We start from the raw sequence: 18,653 nt of genomic DNA, 5'->3' as shown, positions 1-18,653 counted from the left end.
GATGCCACGGACGCCCAACTGCTTCCTCTGTGGGGTTTCCTGCCATCCTGTCCTGCTGGGCCCGCCCCTCTGCTCTCCCCCAGGCAGGGCGCAGAGTCGGGGTTACTGGCCCCCTGCAGGAAACCAACCTCCGAATGGGACCAAAGCCACATTCCCGCTAACTTTTTTCATCCAGGGGCAGAATAAGTTTTATGTGCCCCCAGGCATGTGTGAATGTGCACCAACGTGCCAGCTGTGAGGGGTCGGCTATTCAGCTGGGCATCACCTGAGTCTTTCCTGGGCGGCTGTGCAAGGGCTCAGCTCACAGAGAATGCTGCCAAAACCCCAAATAAACCATCTTACTCCCTGTAAAAGTTTTCCCTGGGGAAAGCTCATAAAGCGCACCCACTTCTTCAATGAAAGAGCTATGCACAGGGCTTGCTCCCCTGCCCCGTGCTTCCTTAACAGGTATTTGCGCTGAACTTGGTAATAAATAAAAGTGGTTTTAAGTATAGGAAGTAGCATTTAAGTGGTTGCAAGAGAAAACAGTCAGATCAAAGTAAGTTGTGAAAGTAAAATGAACAGAAAAGGCTGAGCTAGTGCCAATCCCCTAAGAAACTTGTTACATGCGAATTCTTACCCCAAGCAGCTGTTCTTGTCTCAAGTAAAAGCCTCAAGGCAGAGCTGATCTTTACTCTGGTTTGGATCTACAGCTTTCTCAAAGTTCTTTGTATCCTCTTTGGGTGGGCCAGGCAATTTCGAAGGCCAGCTGAAGACAACGGACTTATGGTTTCCTATTGCTTAATAGACTTTCCCCGGGGCAGGAACCCTTTATTCAGCAACCCTCCACCCCCTGGAAAATTACCAGGTTCAAGACAGATTCCAGTATAAAGACCACCTCTGCCTTGAGGCTTTTACCTGTGACAAGAACAGCTGCTGAGGGTGAAAATTCATGTGTAACAAGTTTCTTAGTGGATTGGCACTAGCTCAGCATTTTCTGTTCATTTTACTTTCATAACTTACTTTGATTTGACTGTATTCTCTCGCAACCACTTAAATCCTACTTTTTATACTTTTAGGACCAAACACAGTCTAGGATTACAGGGCAAACAGAGCCACTAACAGGTCATTGACTTGATCACAGAGCCATTCAGGTTCCAGAGCATCAGTAATGGTCCCTATTAGCACATTTAGAATTAAAACTAGATTCTCATGTCATCTTGCTAACTTTACACACAAGAATGATCCATGCACAAAAACAGGATAGACCCATTTAGCACATTATATCATTGACGCTGAGAGGGTCCATGAGGTAATTTGCATCAACTCTCTTCGAGTTATGAATATTCATAAGCCAATTTTCCTAAAGCCTGGGGGGCAGGACACATGCGATTGGATTACTATTGTTGGCTTGTTGTAGGGCGTTCTGCACCTGTTCAGGACATGGCAGAGGGCAACAGCCAAGGAAATACAGCTTTGCAGACCCCCAGGAAAGAAGAGACTGCCCTCCCAGTCTGACCCACCGAGTGCCCCCCCCATCGCTCTCAGACCCCTCACCCATCACCCCCTAGCCTCCTCCTCCATAGGCAGAGTCAGTTGCACAGCTTGGGGATTGCTGGGCTGCTCCCCAGAGGCCCCAACCCTTCTGGAGGTGTAGCCCCCCCAACTTTTCCCAGGATTCCTGGTGGGCTGGCTCCTGTAGCAAGCTCCCAGCCTTTCTCTCTTGGGCCCCCTGAGACCATAAGGCACCCGAGCTTTCCTTAGCTACAGCGACCCCCAAATCCTTCCCTCAGTCCCCACGCACCAGAAGATGTCTCCCACCCTGTCTGCAGGGAAAACCCAGGGTCTGGGATCCCCATGGCTGGTCCAGAGGCCGGGCAGTTCTCTGTAGCACTAACCCAGCTGTTCCTAAAGAATGCACCCCTGGATCTGTTTAGGGGGCAAGGAAAATGCCACACTTACCAGTGATACATTCATCACTCAACACTGGGTCATGTGCACATATTACACACACACACACGCATGCACACACGCTGTCTTGTTGGTCTCAGTTGCCTCCTTAACTTCACTGGCCAGGTAGTCCACATGGAACAACATAAATGAATGTTTCCGTTTGCTCAAAGCAACAAACTTTGTTATGGACACTCGGTGCTGCTCTGGCTGGGTCATGTAAATGATGTCTGACTTTCGGCGAGCTTAACACGAAGCAACCCGGGCTGATTTCTCTCTGAAGAACATAACAGCACGTTTAACATATCAAACTCCTGGGAAACACTGATGCAGAAAATGCAGAATGAAGAAGGGCCGCTCCGTGTTTTCCATGATATTTAGTTCTGTGTTCCTTCCTCTGGGCAGCTGGCTTACACTTACGCAGAGACTTCACCCATAAATCTCTGACTCGCTTCCCACCGATACCAAAAACCTGTGACTGATGGTTTTTAGTCCCAAACTGAGTGCTTTTAATGACGTACCTTCTGCATGTCCAGTCCTCCCAGCCCAGCACACTGTGGAAAACACGCTCCATTAGGGAAACTAAACAAAGCTGCAGAAATGTAGCACTTTAAAGACTAACAAAATTATTTATTTGGCGATGAGCCTTCATGGGACAGACCCACTTCATCAGGTCAATTTCACTTCCAATGCAGACTGGCATTTATAAGTACAGAGGACCAAAAAGAAAAAAAAATTGCCATAAAAACTGACACATCAAATGGGATAGAAGGAAGGGGGTGAGAGGTGGGGTGGGGTGAGTTAATTGTCCTGTTTGAGATCATTACAAGCATCAAAGGAAGGGAAGCAGTCCTTGTAATGTGTGAGGTGATTGGTGTCTCTGTTCTTACTATGCGTCAATGTCTCAAATTTGAATATGAATTCCAACTCACAAATTTCTCACTGTAATCTGTTTTTAAATTCCCTTTGTTCTAGGACACAAATCTCAGGTTTGTAACAGAATAGCTCACTCCATTGAAGTGTTCACTGACTAGCTTATGTCTATTGAGTTTCTTGATGTCTGCTCTGTGTCCGTTTATTCTGTGGCGAAGGTTTTGCCCAGTCTGTCCAGTGTACATAGAGTCAGGGCATTGTTGACACATAATGGCATATATAATGTTGCTGGAAGTGCACGAGAATGCACCTTTGATCCTGTAATTAATGTGGTTAGGTCCAGTGATGGTATCCCCAGAATCAATATGTGGACAAAGTTGGCAGCTGGGTTGGGTGCAAGGAAAAGTTCCATTAGGGAGACATTTTAGAAGCGTGGATTCCCCCCGCCATGATATTTGCTACATTTGGGTCCAGGGTTTGGTGCGTGAGCAGAGAGCAGAGGGAGACAGTGGGAAGTGGGGCAGGGGTGGGGCAGAGCAGGGGTGGTGTATGGGGAGCTTGCCTCCCCAGGCTGCAGCTTCACCCATCGCCCAGGCCTGGCGCTGCTGGGACCCATCTCTAGAGCTTTCCGCTTGGCGGCCCAAACCAGACACCTGATGTGGGGAGGTGTCAGTGAGGGGGTTGCTGCTAGCTGTGTGCTTGAGCTAAGGCTGTGCCCTGGGCTGGGTGTCTGTCCCCAGGAGTGGGTGTCTGTCTCCAGGGCTGGGTATTTGTGCCCAGGGCTGGGTATCTGTCCCCAGCAGCGGGTGTCTGTCCCCAGGGCTGGATATCTGTCTCCAGGAACAGGTGTCTGTCCCCAGGGGCAGGTGTCTGTCCACAGGGCCGGATATCTATCCCCAGGGGCCGGGTTGTAGACAAATCTCTGTATTAAGCGTTTGCATTTAACTTTGTGTCATTTGCATATAACTTTGCATTAAGTCTTTTCACGTAACCTTGTACCACGTGTTCCTTTTTGCAGAGAAACTTGTCACTAACTCTGGCTGGGCCGTGCCCCCCAGAGGGGTAACTCAGCTGGCGCCAATGTCCTTTCACGAGCAGCAGACTAGGTCGATCGTCTGGCGAGTGCAGCTTCGCCCTGAGGCGCGGAGAGACCCGGCGAGGATGGCAAGGGGCTCAGAAGAGCTGCCAGGCTGCGGTGACACTGCAGACGGACCTCGAAAAAACTTACAGGGTACGGCTGGGTCTCCACGGCTACGCTCGGGCATGGTAACGAGCGGGTTGGGAAGATGCTAATGAGACGCTGTCATGAATATGCACTGCCTCATTAGCATAAGGGCGGCCACCTGCGATTATGGCAGCGCCTCATTAGCATCTTCGCAACTCGCTCGTTACCACGTCCCTCGTGGGACGCGGCCCCCTCGTGTTCCTCTTTCGATAGAGGAATGCAGATGAGGGGAATCAAAAATGCAAATGAGACACCGGTTTTACATATCGGGCGCCTCATCCGCAGCCGCTGCTTTCGAAAGAAGAAAGCCGGCCGCCCGGCTCTTTCGGAAGTACGCGAAGAGCCCGCGGGCCTGCGGAAGAGGCGCGCACGCGCAGACGCCGCGGCGGGCCGCCCGCCGTGACGTCAGTCGGGCCGAGTGAACGGATTGGGCGGGCAGCGGCTGTTGTCAGGCTCCCGCCCCTCCTCCCCCCCCGGGGAGTTTGGTTCAGTCCGGCCGCTGCAGCGGCCCCCCACCCCCCGCCGCGGGAGGGAGTTGGCGCGTTCCAAGATGGCGGCGCCCTTGTGGGCACGGGGCCTGACGGTGAGAGACCGCCGCGGCCTGCGCCCCTCCCCCACCGCCTTCCCGCGCGGCGGCCCTGGAGGGGGAGGGGCGCACGACTGCCCGCCCCGCCCCGCCCCGCCCCCACACCGCCCTCGCGGGGACCCAGCGCTGGGGGCCTCCCGTCATCGCCGGGGCCCGGCCGGTGGGGGCGGGAAGGGGCGGGGCCCGGGCAGTGGGAGTGGGGGGGCTCGGCCGGTGGGGGCCGGAGGGGGCGGGGCCCGGACAGTGGGAGTGGGAGGGCTCGGCCGGCGGTGGGCGGGGCCTGGCGGGCGGGCGGGGGGTCCCCAGGGGGCGGGGCCTGGCCACGCCAAGGGGAGGGGGGCGGGAGGAGGGGCTTGGCCAGCGGGGGACGGGGCCTGGCGGGCAGCGGGGGGTTGGAGGGGGTGGGGCTGGGGCTGGGGTTGGGGACCCCCCCCCGGGGCCCTGGGCCGGGCGTGGCGCGACTCGGGGCTCTGCCTGGCGGCAGCTTCCAACACCCACTGCGGGCCTGGCCAGGGGCTTGTGCCGGGGGGCGCTGCCAGCCTGGGCTTTGCTGTGCTTTGCCTTGCCAGGCCCTGCCGTGGCCCCGGGCCACCTTCCCCGGGCTCCTGCCCTGCAGCCGGACTCTGCACACCACAGCCGCCTGCCACAAGGTAAGTCTGCCCCCGCTGCGCAGACCTCACCCCGCCACCCGCAGCCTGTGCCCCAGAGAGGGACCGGGGCCGGTGGTGGGATCTCCCCGGGCAGCCCTGCGGGGAACTGCAGGAGCGCCAAGGTAAGTAACAGCTTGTGATGGGGTTCAGGGGTTCCCATGCACTGCACCACGTCTGCTGGCAGGAGTGACTCTCACTCAGCAGGTACAACAGGAGGTTTATGAGGCAACAGAGGCCCAGTTTCTCACAGAAGTGTCAGTGCAGCAGTCAGAGACAGTCATTCCAACCCGTCCTGGGGAGAGGAGCCTGAGGGGGGCCCCTCTGGGGTGTAGCTTCCCCCTCCTCAGGCTGGCTGCCTTCCAGCTCCCTCTCCCCCTCAGCCTCTAACTGCCGCCCCCCACCCCCATTCAAACCCAGCTCGGCTCCACCCTCCTCTTTGTTCAGGGCTGAGGTGTTACCTGCTGGCCTAGGTTATAGCCCCAGGGTCATCCTTAGCTGCTGGGAGCTGCTCTGCTTGTCTCACACATGCACTCCTCCCACTCCATCACACAGCTGCTCCTCCCTCCCTGGGTGACAAAGGGCCTTGGGGATGGGGGCAGGATTCCTGCGAGGCCTGGAACTCGGGTGACCATCCGTCCTGCTGGTGGGCTGCCAAAAAGGCCTCCCTGCTTATTTTGGAAAAGGGACTGGTCGTCCTGCTTATTCCTCCGGCAGCCACGCCTGCCCTGGCCCTGCCATGGGGCTCGGGGAAGGGTGGGGGTGAAGTGCTATGGCTGCCCCAGCCCTGCTGCTTCCTTGGGGCTCCCAGAAGCACTTGGGGCTGCCGCGGCCCAGGGATTGGGAAGGGCGGGCAGCTGCTGCCTCCTTCCCGGCTCCCTGGGGCTTGGAGGAGCTGCCTCTTCCCCCGATATCTCCCTGTCCTGTATTTGGGACTGGGAGATATGGTCGCTCTACCTGGAACCAGCAGCTGGTGCCAGGAGCCTTCGCCTCTCCGGTGGAGCCCATCCCAGCTCTGGGCGTCCTGAGGGCTGAGTTCGGATTCCTGGGGATTACGCACAGGTTTGCCAGGCACTCACTGGAAAACCTGGAGTGGGCGCAACCTCCTCCATGCCTCAGTTTCCCCCGAACACCTGGGCTTTGCGCTGTCACCTGGCAGTGCCTGTTCTTTGCCTTTGGAACCCCAGTAACTTGCCCTGAGAGTGGGAGTCCCAGTGGTCCGTCTGCACGGGACCTGGGGCATTTCCTGGACCCAGCCTCAGGTGTGGGCCAGGACATACCGGCGCCAGTCCTCAGGTGCGTGGGCAGCGGGAGCAGCCTGGCGCCAGGGGCCCGGTGCTCCGGGGTTCTGCCAAGTGCTCTGACGCACCTGCTGCCCTGTCCCCTCTGGGGCATTAAGGCCTATGGGGCAGGGAAGGGACACACCCCCCTTTCTTGGCCCTGCCCAGCGGGGTGCCCCCCACTGTTGTGCTCACAAGTGTTATCTTGCAGAACCGGGCGGCCCGAGTGCGCGTTGGGAAGGGAGACAAGCCGGTGACGTACGAGCAGGCCCACCCGCCCCACTACATCGCTCATCGCAAGGCCTGGCTCTCCCTGCACACCAGTGAGTGACACGCCAGCCGCGGGTCCCTGGCTCTCAGCGCCAGCCCGTTCCCCGCTGCCCCCCACCCGCAGAGGTGGATATGCCCCATTGCACGGCCCTGCGTCACCTTAATTGAACGCAATAGGGGCGGCTTTCAACCTGGGTAGAGGCCGTCTCCCCTCTTCCGCCCGCCGCTGGCTTGTTTCCAGGCGAGGGGTCCCACGGGGTCCCTGCCCGCTCCACGGCCGGACAGCAGCACAGCCTTCCGCAGCGGCAGCTGCTGCTGCCGGCAGGTTCTCTTCCAGTGCCCAGCCCCAGCCCCTCACCCTGCCGCCGTCTGCCCTGCAGGTAACCTGGACGGCGAGGGGGGCGCCGCCGAGCGCACCGTGGAGGACGTCTTCATTCGCAAGTTCATCTACGGCACCTTCCACGGCTGCCTGGCCAACGAGGTGGTGCTGAAACGCCGGGCCAACATGCTGATCATCTGCGCCGTCTTCCTGCAGCGCCTGCCGGCCCACAAGTTCTATTTCCTGCTGGCCTACACCGAGGTGCTGCTTTCCTTCCTCTACAAGTGCCCCGTCAGGCTGGAAGTGCAGACCGTGCCCGAGAAAGTCGTTTACAAGTACCTGTAGCGCTGCCCGAGCCCCAGGCCAGACCTGCGCCAGCCTCTGCCCAGCTGGGGCACCCGCCGCCCCGAGCGGTGGGGCTTCCGTACCTGGCCCCGGCCTCCCTGTCTCTGCAGCTGTCCGGGGGGCGGAGGGGGCTGTGGGCGTTCTGAGCACGTGACTGCGGCCCGGCCGTGGGCAATAAAAGGACTGGCCTGAGTCGACGGGGTCCGGTTCCTCCCTGCTCAGGCCCAGGAGCCAGCAGCTCTGCGCTTCCCCCTCTCCCCTGCCTGGTTACAGGGCTGTGGCCAAGTCCTTGGGGGCTTCCTCTTTCCATGAGGCTCCCCCTACTCCCCAGGCACAGCTCTGGGAGAGCCAGAATCGGGCCCTTCCCCATGCTTGCCGTGCTCCTGGCGAGGGGCCTCCTGGCCCTGCGTGCTGGGCCGGCCAGAGCAGACAGGAGCAAGGTATGGGCAGAGACCTGGGCCCACCTAGTCATTTGTCTGCAAGTGGGGAGGCCCAGCCAGAGGGTGTGAGGGGTTCTGGGGAGCGGCTGGGAGCAGGTCTGGGGACACGTGGCTGCCACGGTGGGTGGCAGCGTGGATCGGCTCCGGCCCCCAGCTCTGGCAGACTGGACATTGTTTCCTGGTGCCCGGCCCTTGGGCTGTGGACACAATGGCTCTGGCCTCAAGGGCTGTTCTGTGGGAGGCTCTAGGGGCTGTCCCAGGCCGTCTGCCTCCCCCCCCACCCTCCAAGGAGACAGCAGCTCAGCAATGGAGATGAGGAGGCCCCCACAAGCTGCAGCGTGCTCTGGGGCGGAGCCGGCAGCTGGCCCCCAGCCCCAGGGTGGGGATGCACATGCCAGCTCTTGTGTGATGTCGCGCAGGGCCCGCCCAGGGCCTAGCAGGCACCATGAACCTCGGTGGTGCCCGGTCGCAGCCCCTGGCCATTCAGACCCAGGATTAGACTCCTGGGCACCTCCAGGCCCGAGCCCAACGTGCTGGGAATTAGCCACTGGCCAGGCAGGGGCTGTGCCACCTTGCCTCCCCCAGAACCACCATGCGCTGTGACCCGTGGCTCCCCCCACCAGAGCAGTGCCACAGGGTTCCCCCCAGAGCCTGCAGGGCAGGGTGCTGTGGCCTCTCCTTGCTCTGGGAGCGGGGTCAAGGCACCAAGAGCTACCAGGGCCTGAGCCCCAGCCTGGGAGGGAAGAGGAGCCAGAACCCTGGGTTCTGTCCCAGCTGTGGGGGGGGGCCCTGCCTAGTGGTTAGAGTAGCAGTGGCGCTAAGAGTCAGGACTCCTGGGTCATCGAGGGGACCTTCCGCTTCTTTCCCTGGTGCGGGGCAGGGCCCGTGTCTCATAGAGGATGCAGGGGTGGGGTGTGTGTCCGGGACGGACTCTGAACGGCTGTAAATAACAAAGGCTTTGTTTCCTGCTGCTCCAGTCAGCTGAGTGCCGGGTCACTGGCCCCACAGCATGGGGAAACCGAGTCACGGGGGGGCAGGCTGCCGTGGCACGGCAGTGGTGAGCCGATTAGAACCCCGAAGTCCTGCGCCCAGCCTGTCCCCTCCCAGCAGCACCTCCCGTGGTCTGTGCCCGGCTCTGGGTCTGGTGGTCAGGACTCCAGGGTGTGACGCCCAGGCGCAGACGGGTTCTCCCTCTCCCAGCGTGAGGCCGGGGCTCTGAAGCTGGGTGGCAGGCGCACGCACTCGCCCTGCGTGGGCATCGTGCCAGCTCAGAGCGTGAGAGTCAAACCGGCGTGAGCCGGCCCGGCTGAGCCATTTACGGCGCTGTTCCCACAGGCACCTGCCGGGGGGGGAGGGGCAAAGGATGCGCCCCGGGCAATGGACTTTGGGGCAGGGCTGGGAGCCCTGCAGGCCTGGTGCCAAGCTCAGGCCTGGCCAGTGTGCGGCTGGGAGTCGGGGCTGTTCTCTCAGCCAGGCTGTGCTGACCCCGGTGGCAGGGTCCTTCCCTGCCCCTCTGGCATCAGGTCCATCCGTGCCCCCTGCCGCTGGAGAGGGAGACAGGCAGTGATATATGTCCTTGATGCAGGAGCTAGCTGCGGGGGAAACTGAGGCAGGGAACAGGGCGGAGCCAAGAGAACCCAGGAGTCCTGCTTCCTAACCATTTGCTGGAGCCCGGGCGCCTGGTTCCCCTGGTTAGGGCGACAGGTGCCCCAGGGCGGGGCGCAGTGCGGCTCGGTCTGCTCTGCGGGTAGCAAGGCGCCAGGGCAGCGCCGCGGCTGGGTCCCACGCGGGGGCGAGGCCATGAAGCTCCCCGCGCCTCTGAAATGGCAAAGCCGGCGGGTGGGGCTGGTTGCTGGGTGGGGGCGCCAGGCAGGAAGGTGCCCAGGGTTCTGCTCAGCCGGGCACAGGGCAGCCACACTCCCCTGCTGGGTGCCTGGGCTCCGGCGCCCCCACTCCCAGCTTGGGACACGGCCCGGAGGAGGAGAAAGGGGGAGTCACGGCCCCCGTTCCTGCCTGTGGTGTGTCCTGTGCCCTAGCAGGGCCCTGCCATAGCCCCTGTACCCTCTGCCCCCTTGGGGGTGCTGTTCCCATGCAGAGTCTTGTGCCCCTTTCTGGGCCCACAGGGATGGGGCGTGATGGACCTTGCCCCTCCGCTGGCGTCAGAGCCCTGGCCAGCAGCCCAGCCTGGGGCAGGAGGAGGCAGAGCCCCTGGCCAGGACACCAGAGTCCCTGCAGTGCGTCAGTGCCTGGGAAGTAACTGGAGCTGCCCAACTGTCCTTGCTGGGGCTGGGGTCGGGGCAGCACCCGGCCTGACGGGGCCCTGATCTCAGGGGGGTCTGGGCAGCACCCGGCCTGACGGGGTCCTGATCTCGGGGCTCTGGGCAGTGCCCAGCCCGACAGGGCCCTGATCTTGGGGGGCTCTGGGCAGCGCCCGGCCCGACGGGGCCCTGATCTTGGGGGGTTTCAGGCAGCGCCCGGCCCGACGGGGCCCTGATCTCGGGGCTCTGGGCAGCGCCCGGCCCGACGGGGCCCTGATCTTGGGGGGCTCTGGGCAGCGCCCGGCCCGACAGGGCCCTGATCTCGGGGCTCTGGGCAGCGCCCGGCCCGACAGGGCCCTGATCTTGGGGGGTTTCAGGCAGCGCCGGGCCTGACGGGGCCCTGATCTCGGGGGGGATTCACGCAGCGCCCGGCCTGACAGGGCCCTGATCTCGGGGGGGGATTCACGCAGCGCCCGGCCTGACGGGGCCCTGATCTCGGGGGGGATTCACGCAGCGCCCGGCCTGACGGGGTCCTGATCTCGGGGGGGATTCACGCAGCGCCCAGCCTGACGGGGCCCTGATCTCGGGGGGGATTCACGCAGCGCCCGGCCTGACGGGGCCCTGATCTCGGGGGCGGGGATTCACGCAGCGCCCGGCCTGACGGGGCCCTGATCTCGGTGGGGGGGATTCACGCAGCGCCCGGCCTGACGGGGCCCTGATCTCGGGGGCGGGGATTCACGCAGCGCCCGGCCTGACAGGGCCCTGATCTCGGGGGGGATTCACGCAGCACCCGACCTGACGGGGCCCTGATCTCGGGCCCTGCCTGGCCTGGCACTTCCTGCTTGCTGGATCGTAGTAGGCAGCCTGGTCCACTCGTCCAGTCTGAGCTGCCCAGTGCCTCTCTGGGTGACCTGTCCCCTTGTAGCACTGAGATAAAACTGGCCGTGGCCTGGCAGGGTACCCTGGAGTGGTGGAGGGTCCGGCATTGCAGGGCACGAGCGGGCGCCCCCCGGGGGCAGACAGGGCGATGGGGCGCTAAGGGCGGGCTGGCTCCCCCTGCCCCCGCTGCAGGCTGGTTGGGCCCCGGCTGTGCCCTAGTTGGGAGCTCTGGCAGGCGCTGGGCTGGCGTCAGGGCAGGTGTGAATGAATTCAGCGTTGCGTGGAGGAGCTGACGTGTGGGTGAGAAGCAGCACCTCGCCGGGGCGGAGAGTCACGGGGCTGAGCTGCTGGGGGGCAGGGGGCCGGGGCTGAACTGCTGCCTGCCCTGAGGTTGGGAGCCCTGCACGCAGCCCAGCTCTGGTCTCTGTGGTGCCTGAGGGCGTCCAGCGCGGGCATGGAGGGGCTGGGCCGGAATCCACCCTGTGCCCAGCTCTGCGGGGGAGGCGCTTGTGAGGGGGACCCGCTGCGGACCACCTCTCCAGGTGGTGCTGTGGCTCAGGCTGGCCTGGAGGACCCCTGTAGCCTCTGGGCCATCTCAGGCACACTGGGCTTGGCAGGAGCACTGGGCCGGCCAGGCAGGGAGTTGCCCAGGGACAGTGACTCCCTCCTGCTGGCACCAGGGTCCTGGGCAGGAAGGGGTCCCCCCATAGGGCTGGCCGGTGTCCACCTATGGGCTCCAGCCACCTGCCCCAGGGCATGGCTATGGGTACCAACCCCCCGTGGGTCCCCTTGGCCTGGGGTCACCAGCGCTCCATCCCTTTGGCTGCCCGGGACCAGCCCTGGCTTCGCCTGGCCATGCACAGAGCTCGGCTGGTGATGAGCAAACTGACTGTCCATGCGCAAGAGCCAGCGCCAGCCAGCCGGCGTTCCCAGAGACACGGTGTGGTGCGGAGCCCTGGCCTTGTTAACTCCAGCCGGCGTTCCCTCTGAAAGTTGTCCCCTGGACCGACCCCCTCCCAGGCTCAGGTGACAAAGGGTGTCCGCCACTGTGGGGGAATGCAGGGAAGAGGGGAGCTGTCACACCCGAAACTCCCATCCCCATCGAGGTGCCCAGGGAAACTGAGGCACGCACAGTATAGCGGGGGAATCAAATCCCTACCCTTCCCACGCTGTTCCCCACCCTGCTATGGTTCTCCCAGCCTGCCCAGCCCTGTTCGGACTGGTTCAGGGCCTGCCCCAGGCTAGAGATGTTACTCCCCAGCCCTGCCTTTTAATGACCCCCCGTGCAGCCTGTTATTAGACAGGCACCGCCCAGGCACCGTACCTGGGGCAACAACCGGTCCCAGCAGCCAGGTGTCATGTCAGGCTGGGCGGCCAGCGGGCTGAGCTGGTGGCTCAGTGCCTGGGAGAAGAGGGTGGTAATCCCCGGGTGGGGTGCTTGCTTATCTCCCAGCCCTGCCCCATCTCCAAGGCCGGGCAGGTCACGGGTGCGGGGTGTTCTCGGGTGTTATCTGAGCCATCACTGCGGAAGATTTACCCTCCCTTCCCTGCGCCCGTGGGGCCAGGTCAGGCCAGTGGGTGCAATCCATCAGGACTGGGATCTCTTGGGCGGCTGCTGCTGGCGCTGGGGGGTGGTGCTCAGGGCTCAGCAAGGGAGGGTCAGGAGCTCGAGGGCTGGGGCTCCTTAGGGGCTCCTGCCCCTGCAGCTCAGGGCCATCGACTTTGCTCATCTGAGAGCCCCCAAAAATGCAGCCATCTCTGGGGTGGGGCCTGCCCAGGGTTAAAGAGGGTGTGTCCTGGGGAGGGAACGCCCCATGCAGTGGACCAGTGACCATTCTGGGGACAGAACCCAGGAATCCTGGCTGCCGGCCCCCACGGCTCCAACCCCTAGACTCCACTGCCCTGCCAGGGCAAGAACCCAGGAATCCTGGGTGCCTGCCCTGTGCTCCGCCTGGTGAACCATGCTTCCTGCGAGTAAATGATCAACCCCCTTGCCCAGGGAGGCAGGAAGCTGCTGACGGGCTGGAGCAAGGGTCCAGCTGAGCAGAAGGGGTGGCAGATGCTTGAGCAATGCCTGCCCCACACCCTTGTCCCTGGAGACCCAGGTGACCTCGCCTGAGCCTGGTTGCTGCCCTCGGCTTGTCCAGGCAGCATGAGCAAGGGGGATGGGGGGAGGACAGGGTTCCTGGGGGATTAGGGGAAGGGTCCCCCTCCTTCTTAAGCTGCAACCATGGGGCAGGGCTCTGCCCCACACTGCATCCTGCCAATCCCCCAGCCTCCCATCCCCTGTGCCCAACCCCTGCCCAGTGCCCTCCCCTCGTTCCTTAACTCTGCCAGTGCCCACGTTCCCTACTGCCCTGCACCTCCTCCCCACCAATGCCCAGACCCCAGCCAACCCACTGACTGGGGCAGGGGCTAACAGACTGCGTCCCTTAAACAGGCACTGGGGGACCAAGCAGTGGGGCCGGGCCTGCCGGGCCCTGCTGGGCCAAATGCTGGGTCCCACCTGCCAGCCGGGGGGATGGCGCTCGCTGGCTGCGGCTGAGCCGGAGTATCCCCCATCCTTCCTTGGCCAGCGAGCGGCCCCTGCCCAGCCTCGGAGGACGAAGGCTGCTAACCCCACCCCAGCTGGGCAGCCAGCACCAGGGAGGCCCTCAGGTTAGGGCACGGCTTGGCCTCAGGACGCCTGGGTTCTCTCCCCAGCTCTGCCACAGATGCCCTCCGAGCCCTCGGGCCAGCCACTTCCCCTCCCGTTTGCCCTGCCCACGTCAGTGACAGGCAGTGGACTGGCAGGGGCCTGGGTGGAAACCAGACGGGGAGGGCAGCCCTGGGCAGGGCTGGTGCTAGGTCCTGTCCGCTGAAGCATCCCAGACCCCTCTCCCCCACCTTGCCGGGGCGAAACCGGGGGAGACCTGCTTCGTGGTGCACCGTGCCCAGGGCAGGCACTGGCACTGCCCCAGGCGGCTGCAAAGCCAGCTTACTCTCCTCTCTGTGCTTCTTTGCAGGGACCTCTGCTGTGGCTGGGCTCCTGACTCCCCTCCCTGGGGGAATGCACGAGGGGGGGTGGGGGGCAGAGACCAGCGGGTGGCAGGTGCCTGACCTGGCAGACGCTGCAGCTGTGGGTACCGGGGGTCCTCCCAGGTTGCATGGAGCCTGGGGAGGTGGGGTTGTGGTTGGCCCGAGAGGGGAGCTCCTGCTGCAGCCACTTGCCAGCAGGGGAAGGGGGCGGTAGCTGGGCGTCAGGTCGGCCTCTGGCCTGACCACAGCACTGGGCCTGCCAAAGCCACCGTCTGGGGCAAAGCAGGAGCTCACCCCCTCTCGCTGGCACCTAACCTCACCGCTCCAGCCCACGCTGCCTGAGTCAGCCCTGGCTCCAAGCCCTGCCAGGCCCCCGGCAGCAGGGCCAGCTCTCTGTGCCCCTTGCAGGGGGGATCCTGTGGGGCAGAGGTGTCCTTGCTCCTCTTAGCTGCAGCTGATCTTGGGGAGCAAGAGCCCCAACAGCCTGCAGCTAGGAGCAGCTTGCAAGCTCAGCAAGGCCTCAGCCTGGCCCCGGGGGGAGGGGGTTGCTCTCTGTCCAAATTCCTCGCAAGCTCCATTCCAATCAGCCGCTGGAAACAGGCATTGGGGCAGGCTCTGCAAACAGGGCTCCCTTTGGAGACACCAGCTGGAATTTACCAGGCCCTGGTGACTCACTGTGAGCAGCAGCCGGCTTGTGCTGCAACCCCTCATGTCTCACCCGAAACCAGCTGCCGCCACCGATGGGACCGATCGGCCAGGGCTGGGTCGGCTGGGGAAAAAGAGAGGCCGAGTGGGCGTTGGCACCCAGCCAGGCACAAACCAGCGATGGGTTTCATTATAAATATCTGGCTGCGTGTTATTTGCAACCTGTGCCCAGCAAAGCCCTGGCCTCTCTGGGGTGCTGGCTCCGGGCTGTAATTAACACCGATTGCCCTCGTCCCAAATAAGCCAACCTGCAGACAGTACGAACGGGAAGTGGGGAAGCCAATCGGCTCCCCACCAGCCTGTCTCCAGCTCAACAAACATATTAAAGATAATTAGATGCAACGGTGGCGTCTAGGAACAAGCCTGTCAGTCTGGGAGGCCTTCCCACCCCTCAGCTGGGATCGTGAGCTCACCCAAAAAAGACCCCACGGCTGTCAGCGCAGAGCTTGATTCCCACCCAAACCAGCTTGCAGCTAGGGAGGTGGCCAGGACAGGTTTGGGACTTTATCTCTGAGCCTTCTCAAAGCTGTAAAACAGCTCGTGGGCCAGCTTGCGACATAACCAGCCCGGCTCAGCAGCTGGTCCACAGATGGCCCTGAATGCTGCTTGTTTGGGGGTGGACAGGTCAAGACAAAGCTACCCACTGAGGAGTCACCCTCCGGTCGCCCAGAGGAGAAAGCAGCATTCGAAGTAACCAAGTATTATATTTAGCAGCCAGAACAAAATCACGAGTGACTTATTAGTCAGCAGAAACTTATTATAATAGGCAGAGGGTTATACAAAGGAGTTGGAGGTTCCCCTCCCAGGGTATTAAGAGGCAGCTGACTTTCAGGTACTTCCACTGTACAAGCTGAGGTGTGAATTCAAACCAATGTTGTTGCAGGGCTTACCCTGCTCTAAAGGCAGCAGTGCCACTGGGACAGCCGGAGACCAGGTGTAAAGCTCACGCCACTGTGTTACGGAATAGGCTGGTTTTGCAACAACCAGTTCTCCCCACAGCTCTAGTGAGCCCACAGACAGGATCTGGTAACAGGATAAAGCCCAGAAACCTTAGCTGCCTGTGTTAGACTAGACACAAGGGGGGTGCTGAGGGGCGGAAGAGGAATTCAGTGGGCAGACTGATACAAAGGAAATGCAAAGTAGCTTGCAAATGAAGCCCCTCCAGGCTACAACTTGGATTCAATCCCATGCTTTGCCACAGATAGCCTGTATGACCAGGAGCAAGTCACTTATGCCTCTGTGCCTCAGTTTCCCAGCTGTACAATGGGGACAAGAGTCCTGCCTTACACTGTTGTGCGAGAACACAGCCATGAGATCTCCTGGGCCGGACCAGTGCGGTGCAATGTCTCAGGATTTCCCACGACCGTTTCACCAAATGCACGGCCTCGTTCTCTGGGATCACGCCGCAGGATGGTTCTAGCCGAGGCACATCCTTGGAAACTGTGAATATTAAATGTCTATTTCTGGATGTTTGCAACAAGCCAGTTTCCAATGTGTCATCACAAGAGTCTACCCCGATAAATGGCTCCTAAGAGCGATGCTCAGCCAGTCAGGAAAGAGCAACAAAGAACCCATCCAAGGAAAACAGCACCGTTGTCTGAGGAATGTTCTCCGGGGCCAGCACCCCAATGAGCTGCAGCCCGGAGACCAATCGCTTACGGAAGTTATACAGCAAATCGCTGGCTCGCCGCAGCTCTGAGGGTGATGAGAACTCCATGGTGCTGGGTGCTGTACAAACATTGCACAGAAAGAGAGGTCCTGCCCCGAGAGTCTGACCATCAAAGGCCCCGATCCTAAGGGCAAAAGGGGCCATTGGCCCAGAGCCCCCAAAGCTCCATAACTCCATTCGGTTGAAACAATCCACTTCAATGGAACAAAAGAAATGCACCCCGTCATTCTCGTTTTAAAATTAAGCTTCATTTGTTTCACATCCCTCATGAGTAATAAGCACATGTAGATTGCAAAGCCTAAATAGCGACATTGCATTAACATTTTAAGGGGGGAGGCCCTTGCGACTGTGCTGTCTGAGGGACCCGCCTGTGCTTAATCTGCCCCCTGTGCTTAGTGGTCGGCTAACTTGTGGGAAAATGACATACGTGCAGGATCGGGGCCAAATCGGCCAAGAGGCAGTAAACAGAAGCACAGAAAGAGACAGGGATCACGAGGGCTGGATGAAGCAGGTGTGACCGAGGGGGAGGGAACAGGGTGCGCCCAGTAAAGAATAACAGGGAAAAAGCCATGATCTAACTGCAGAGAGAAATTCATCAATTACTTGTTAACCACCAACAGGCCAGGCTGGGTAACTCGTCCCAGGCGAGGCCGACACAGGCAGCGTGTCAGGAGCTGTATCTCTTTGCACCAAAAAGCTGCCTGGAGCGTGTCATTCACAGACTGCAGTACGCCGGCCTGAGCTCGAGCAGGGACTCTCGATCCTTCAGGGCTCAGGACCCTTTGGTAAAAGTTTATGGCTGCCCACAAAGATGGAAATAGACTGGGATTGGAGGCCCTGGGGTGGCTGGGTTGGATCTGTCCCTTGCACCATACCCAGTTGGGTCCTGCCTGGAACCCACCTGCATTTTGCAGCTGTCCAGGCTCACGACCTGCAGTGCAGCTCAGGTTTGGCTCTGACCCCAGCCGGGACCAAATTTGTGCCAGTGGAGTTGTGCCCTGGCTCTTGGGCACACAGGGCCATTTGCCCAAATTCGGCTTCGCCAGATTCCCATCGGCGGGACAGCTGGGCCAAAGCTGAGCAGCACTGACCCCCCCAGCTTCTCTCTCCTGGAGTCCAGCCAGCCCCAGGGGACAGCAGCCGCCAGCAGCAGGTGGCCCGTTGGAACTTTCAGGTGACCCGCTTTGGGGGCTGAGCCCCATGTTTGCAAACCCTGGTCCAAAGTACCCCCTTGTTCTGCAGGCTGCTCGCATCCACCGGCAGCACTTCACCAGCCTGTGCGGTGCATTTGAATCAAGACACACTGGGCGCGGTGGGGGCGCAATAAGCCGCGTGGGCTCCGCAGGGTCCCCGGCTCGCTGCCAAGGGGAGCTCAAGAACAACGTGAGAGCGAGACCTGCCCTGCGCTACAATGAGGGCGACCCGCCGGCCAGGTTCTACCGGGGCAGGCCCTTATTTCAGCTGTCTCACAGGCTTTCCTAAGAAATGGGCAAATTGTCCCATGTTTCCTGCAGCTCCTGTTCCCCGGTGCCTCGGGGTGACGGCCTCTGTGCAGGCAGCTGCCCGGTTTCCTGGTGCCCCGTGCCTTGGGCTGGCAGCCCCTGCTGCCAGGGACCTCTGCCATGGGGCGGCTGCTGTTTTCCCCAGCCCTGATGCTGCAGAGGCCCCCCCCTTGATGACCTCCTCCAGGATGTTGCAGAGCCCCCATCGGGAGGCTACACAGCCCCCACCCCCAGTGACTCCATGGGGCAGCAACCCACACACCGAGGAGACTGGACATGGGGCAGCAGCCCCCCATCCCCACAGGCTGGGGTCCTGTATTTGCCATAGGGCAGTGTGGCCCCCCCCAGTGTGATCCCATGGGAATTCCGCCAGCCTGCCCCCCTGCGAGCGCCCCCAAGGGGAGGGAGACACCGCCAGCCCCCCATCCCCCCATCCCCACCAGAGGGTCTGCACTGTGCGCAGGCAAGGCTGGGGCTGGGGGGGGGGCAGCCAGGAGGGGCTGAGGTTGGTGGGGGGCTGAGGTTGCCAGGGTCAGGACTGGGAGAGGGGCTGGGGAGACCGAACATGGAAGGAGCCAGAGCTGGGGGGGGCGGGGTCCAGCAGAGCTGGATGGGGACCGGGCAGGGGGGGCTGGGGCCACGGGGACCAAGGCTGGGGGGAGGGCGAAGATGGAAGGGGGTGGGAGGGGCTGAGTCTGGGGGGGCAGG

At 61.7% G+C, this 18,653-nt stretch overlaps 1 protein-coding gene across 1 annotated transcript; it reads left to right on the top strand.

The window, feature by feature from the left end:
• The first annotated feature begins 4,512 nt into the window (after window positions 1-4,512).
• Window positions 4,513-7,666, top strand: MRPS24 (mitochondrial ribosomal protein S24). The gene is made up of 4 exons (XM_074981734.1): window positions 4,513-4,610; window positions 5,183-5,263; window positions 6,752-6,863; window positions 7,191-7,666. Exons 1-4 carry the CDS (start codon window positions 4,578-4,580, stop codon window positions 7,472-7,474), a joined length of 510 nt encoding a protein of 169 aa, XP_074837835.1. The 5' UTR covers window positions 4,513-4,577; the 3' UTR covers window positions 7,475-7,666.
• Window positions 7,667-18,653: the final 10,987 nt, after the last annotated feature.

Source organism: Carettochelys insculpta, chromosome 31 (assembly GCF_033958435.1).
Source record: "Carettochelys insculpta isolate YL-2023 chromosome 31, ASM3395843v1, whole genome shotgun sequence".
Lineage (NCBI taxonomy): Eukaryota > Metazoa > Chordata > Testudines > Carettochelyidae > Carettochelys > Carettochelys insculpta.
The sequence above is the reverse complement of the archived record's forward strand: the minus strand, read 5'-3'. Positions and strand labels throughout refer to the sequence as shown.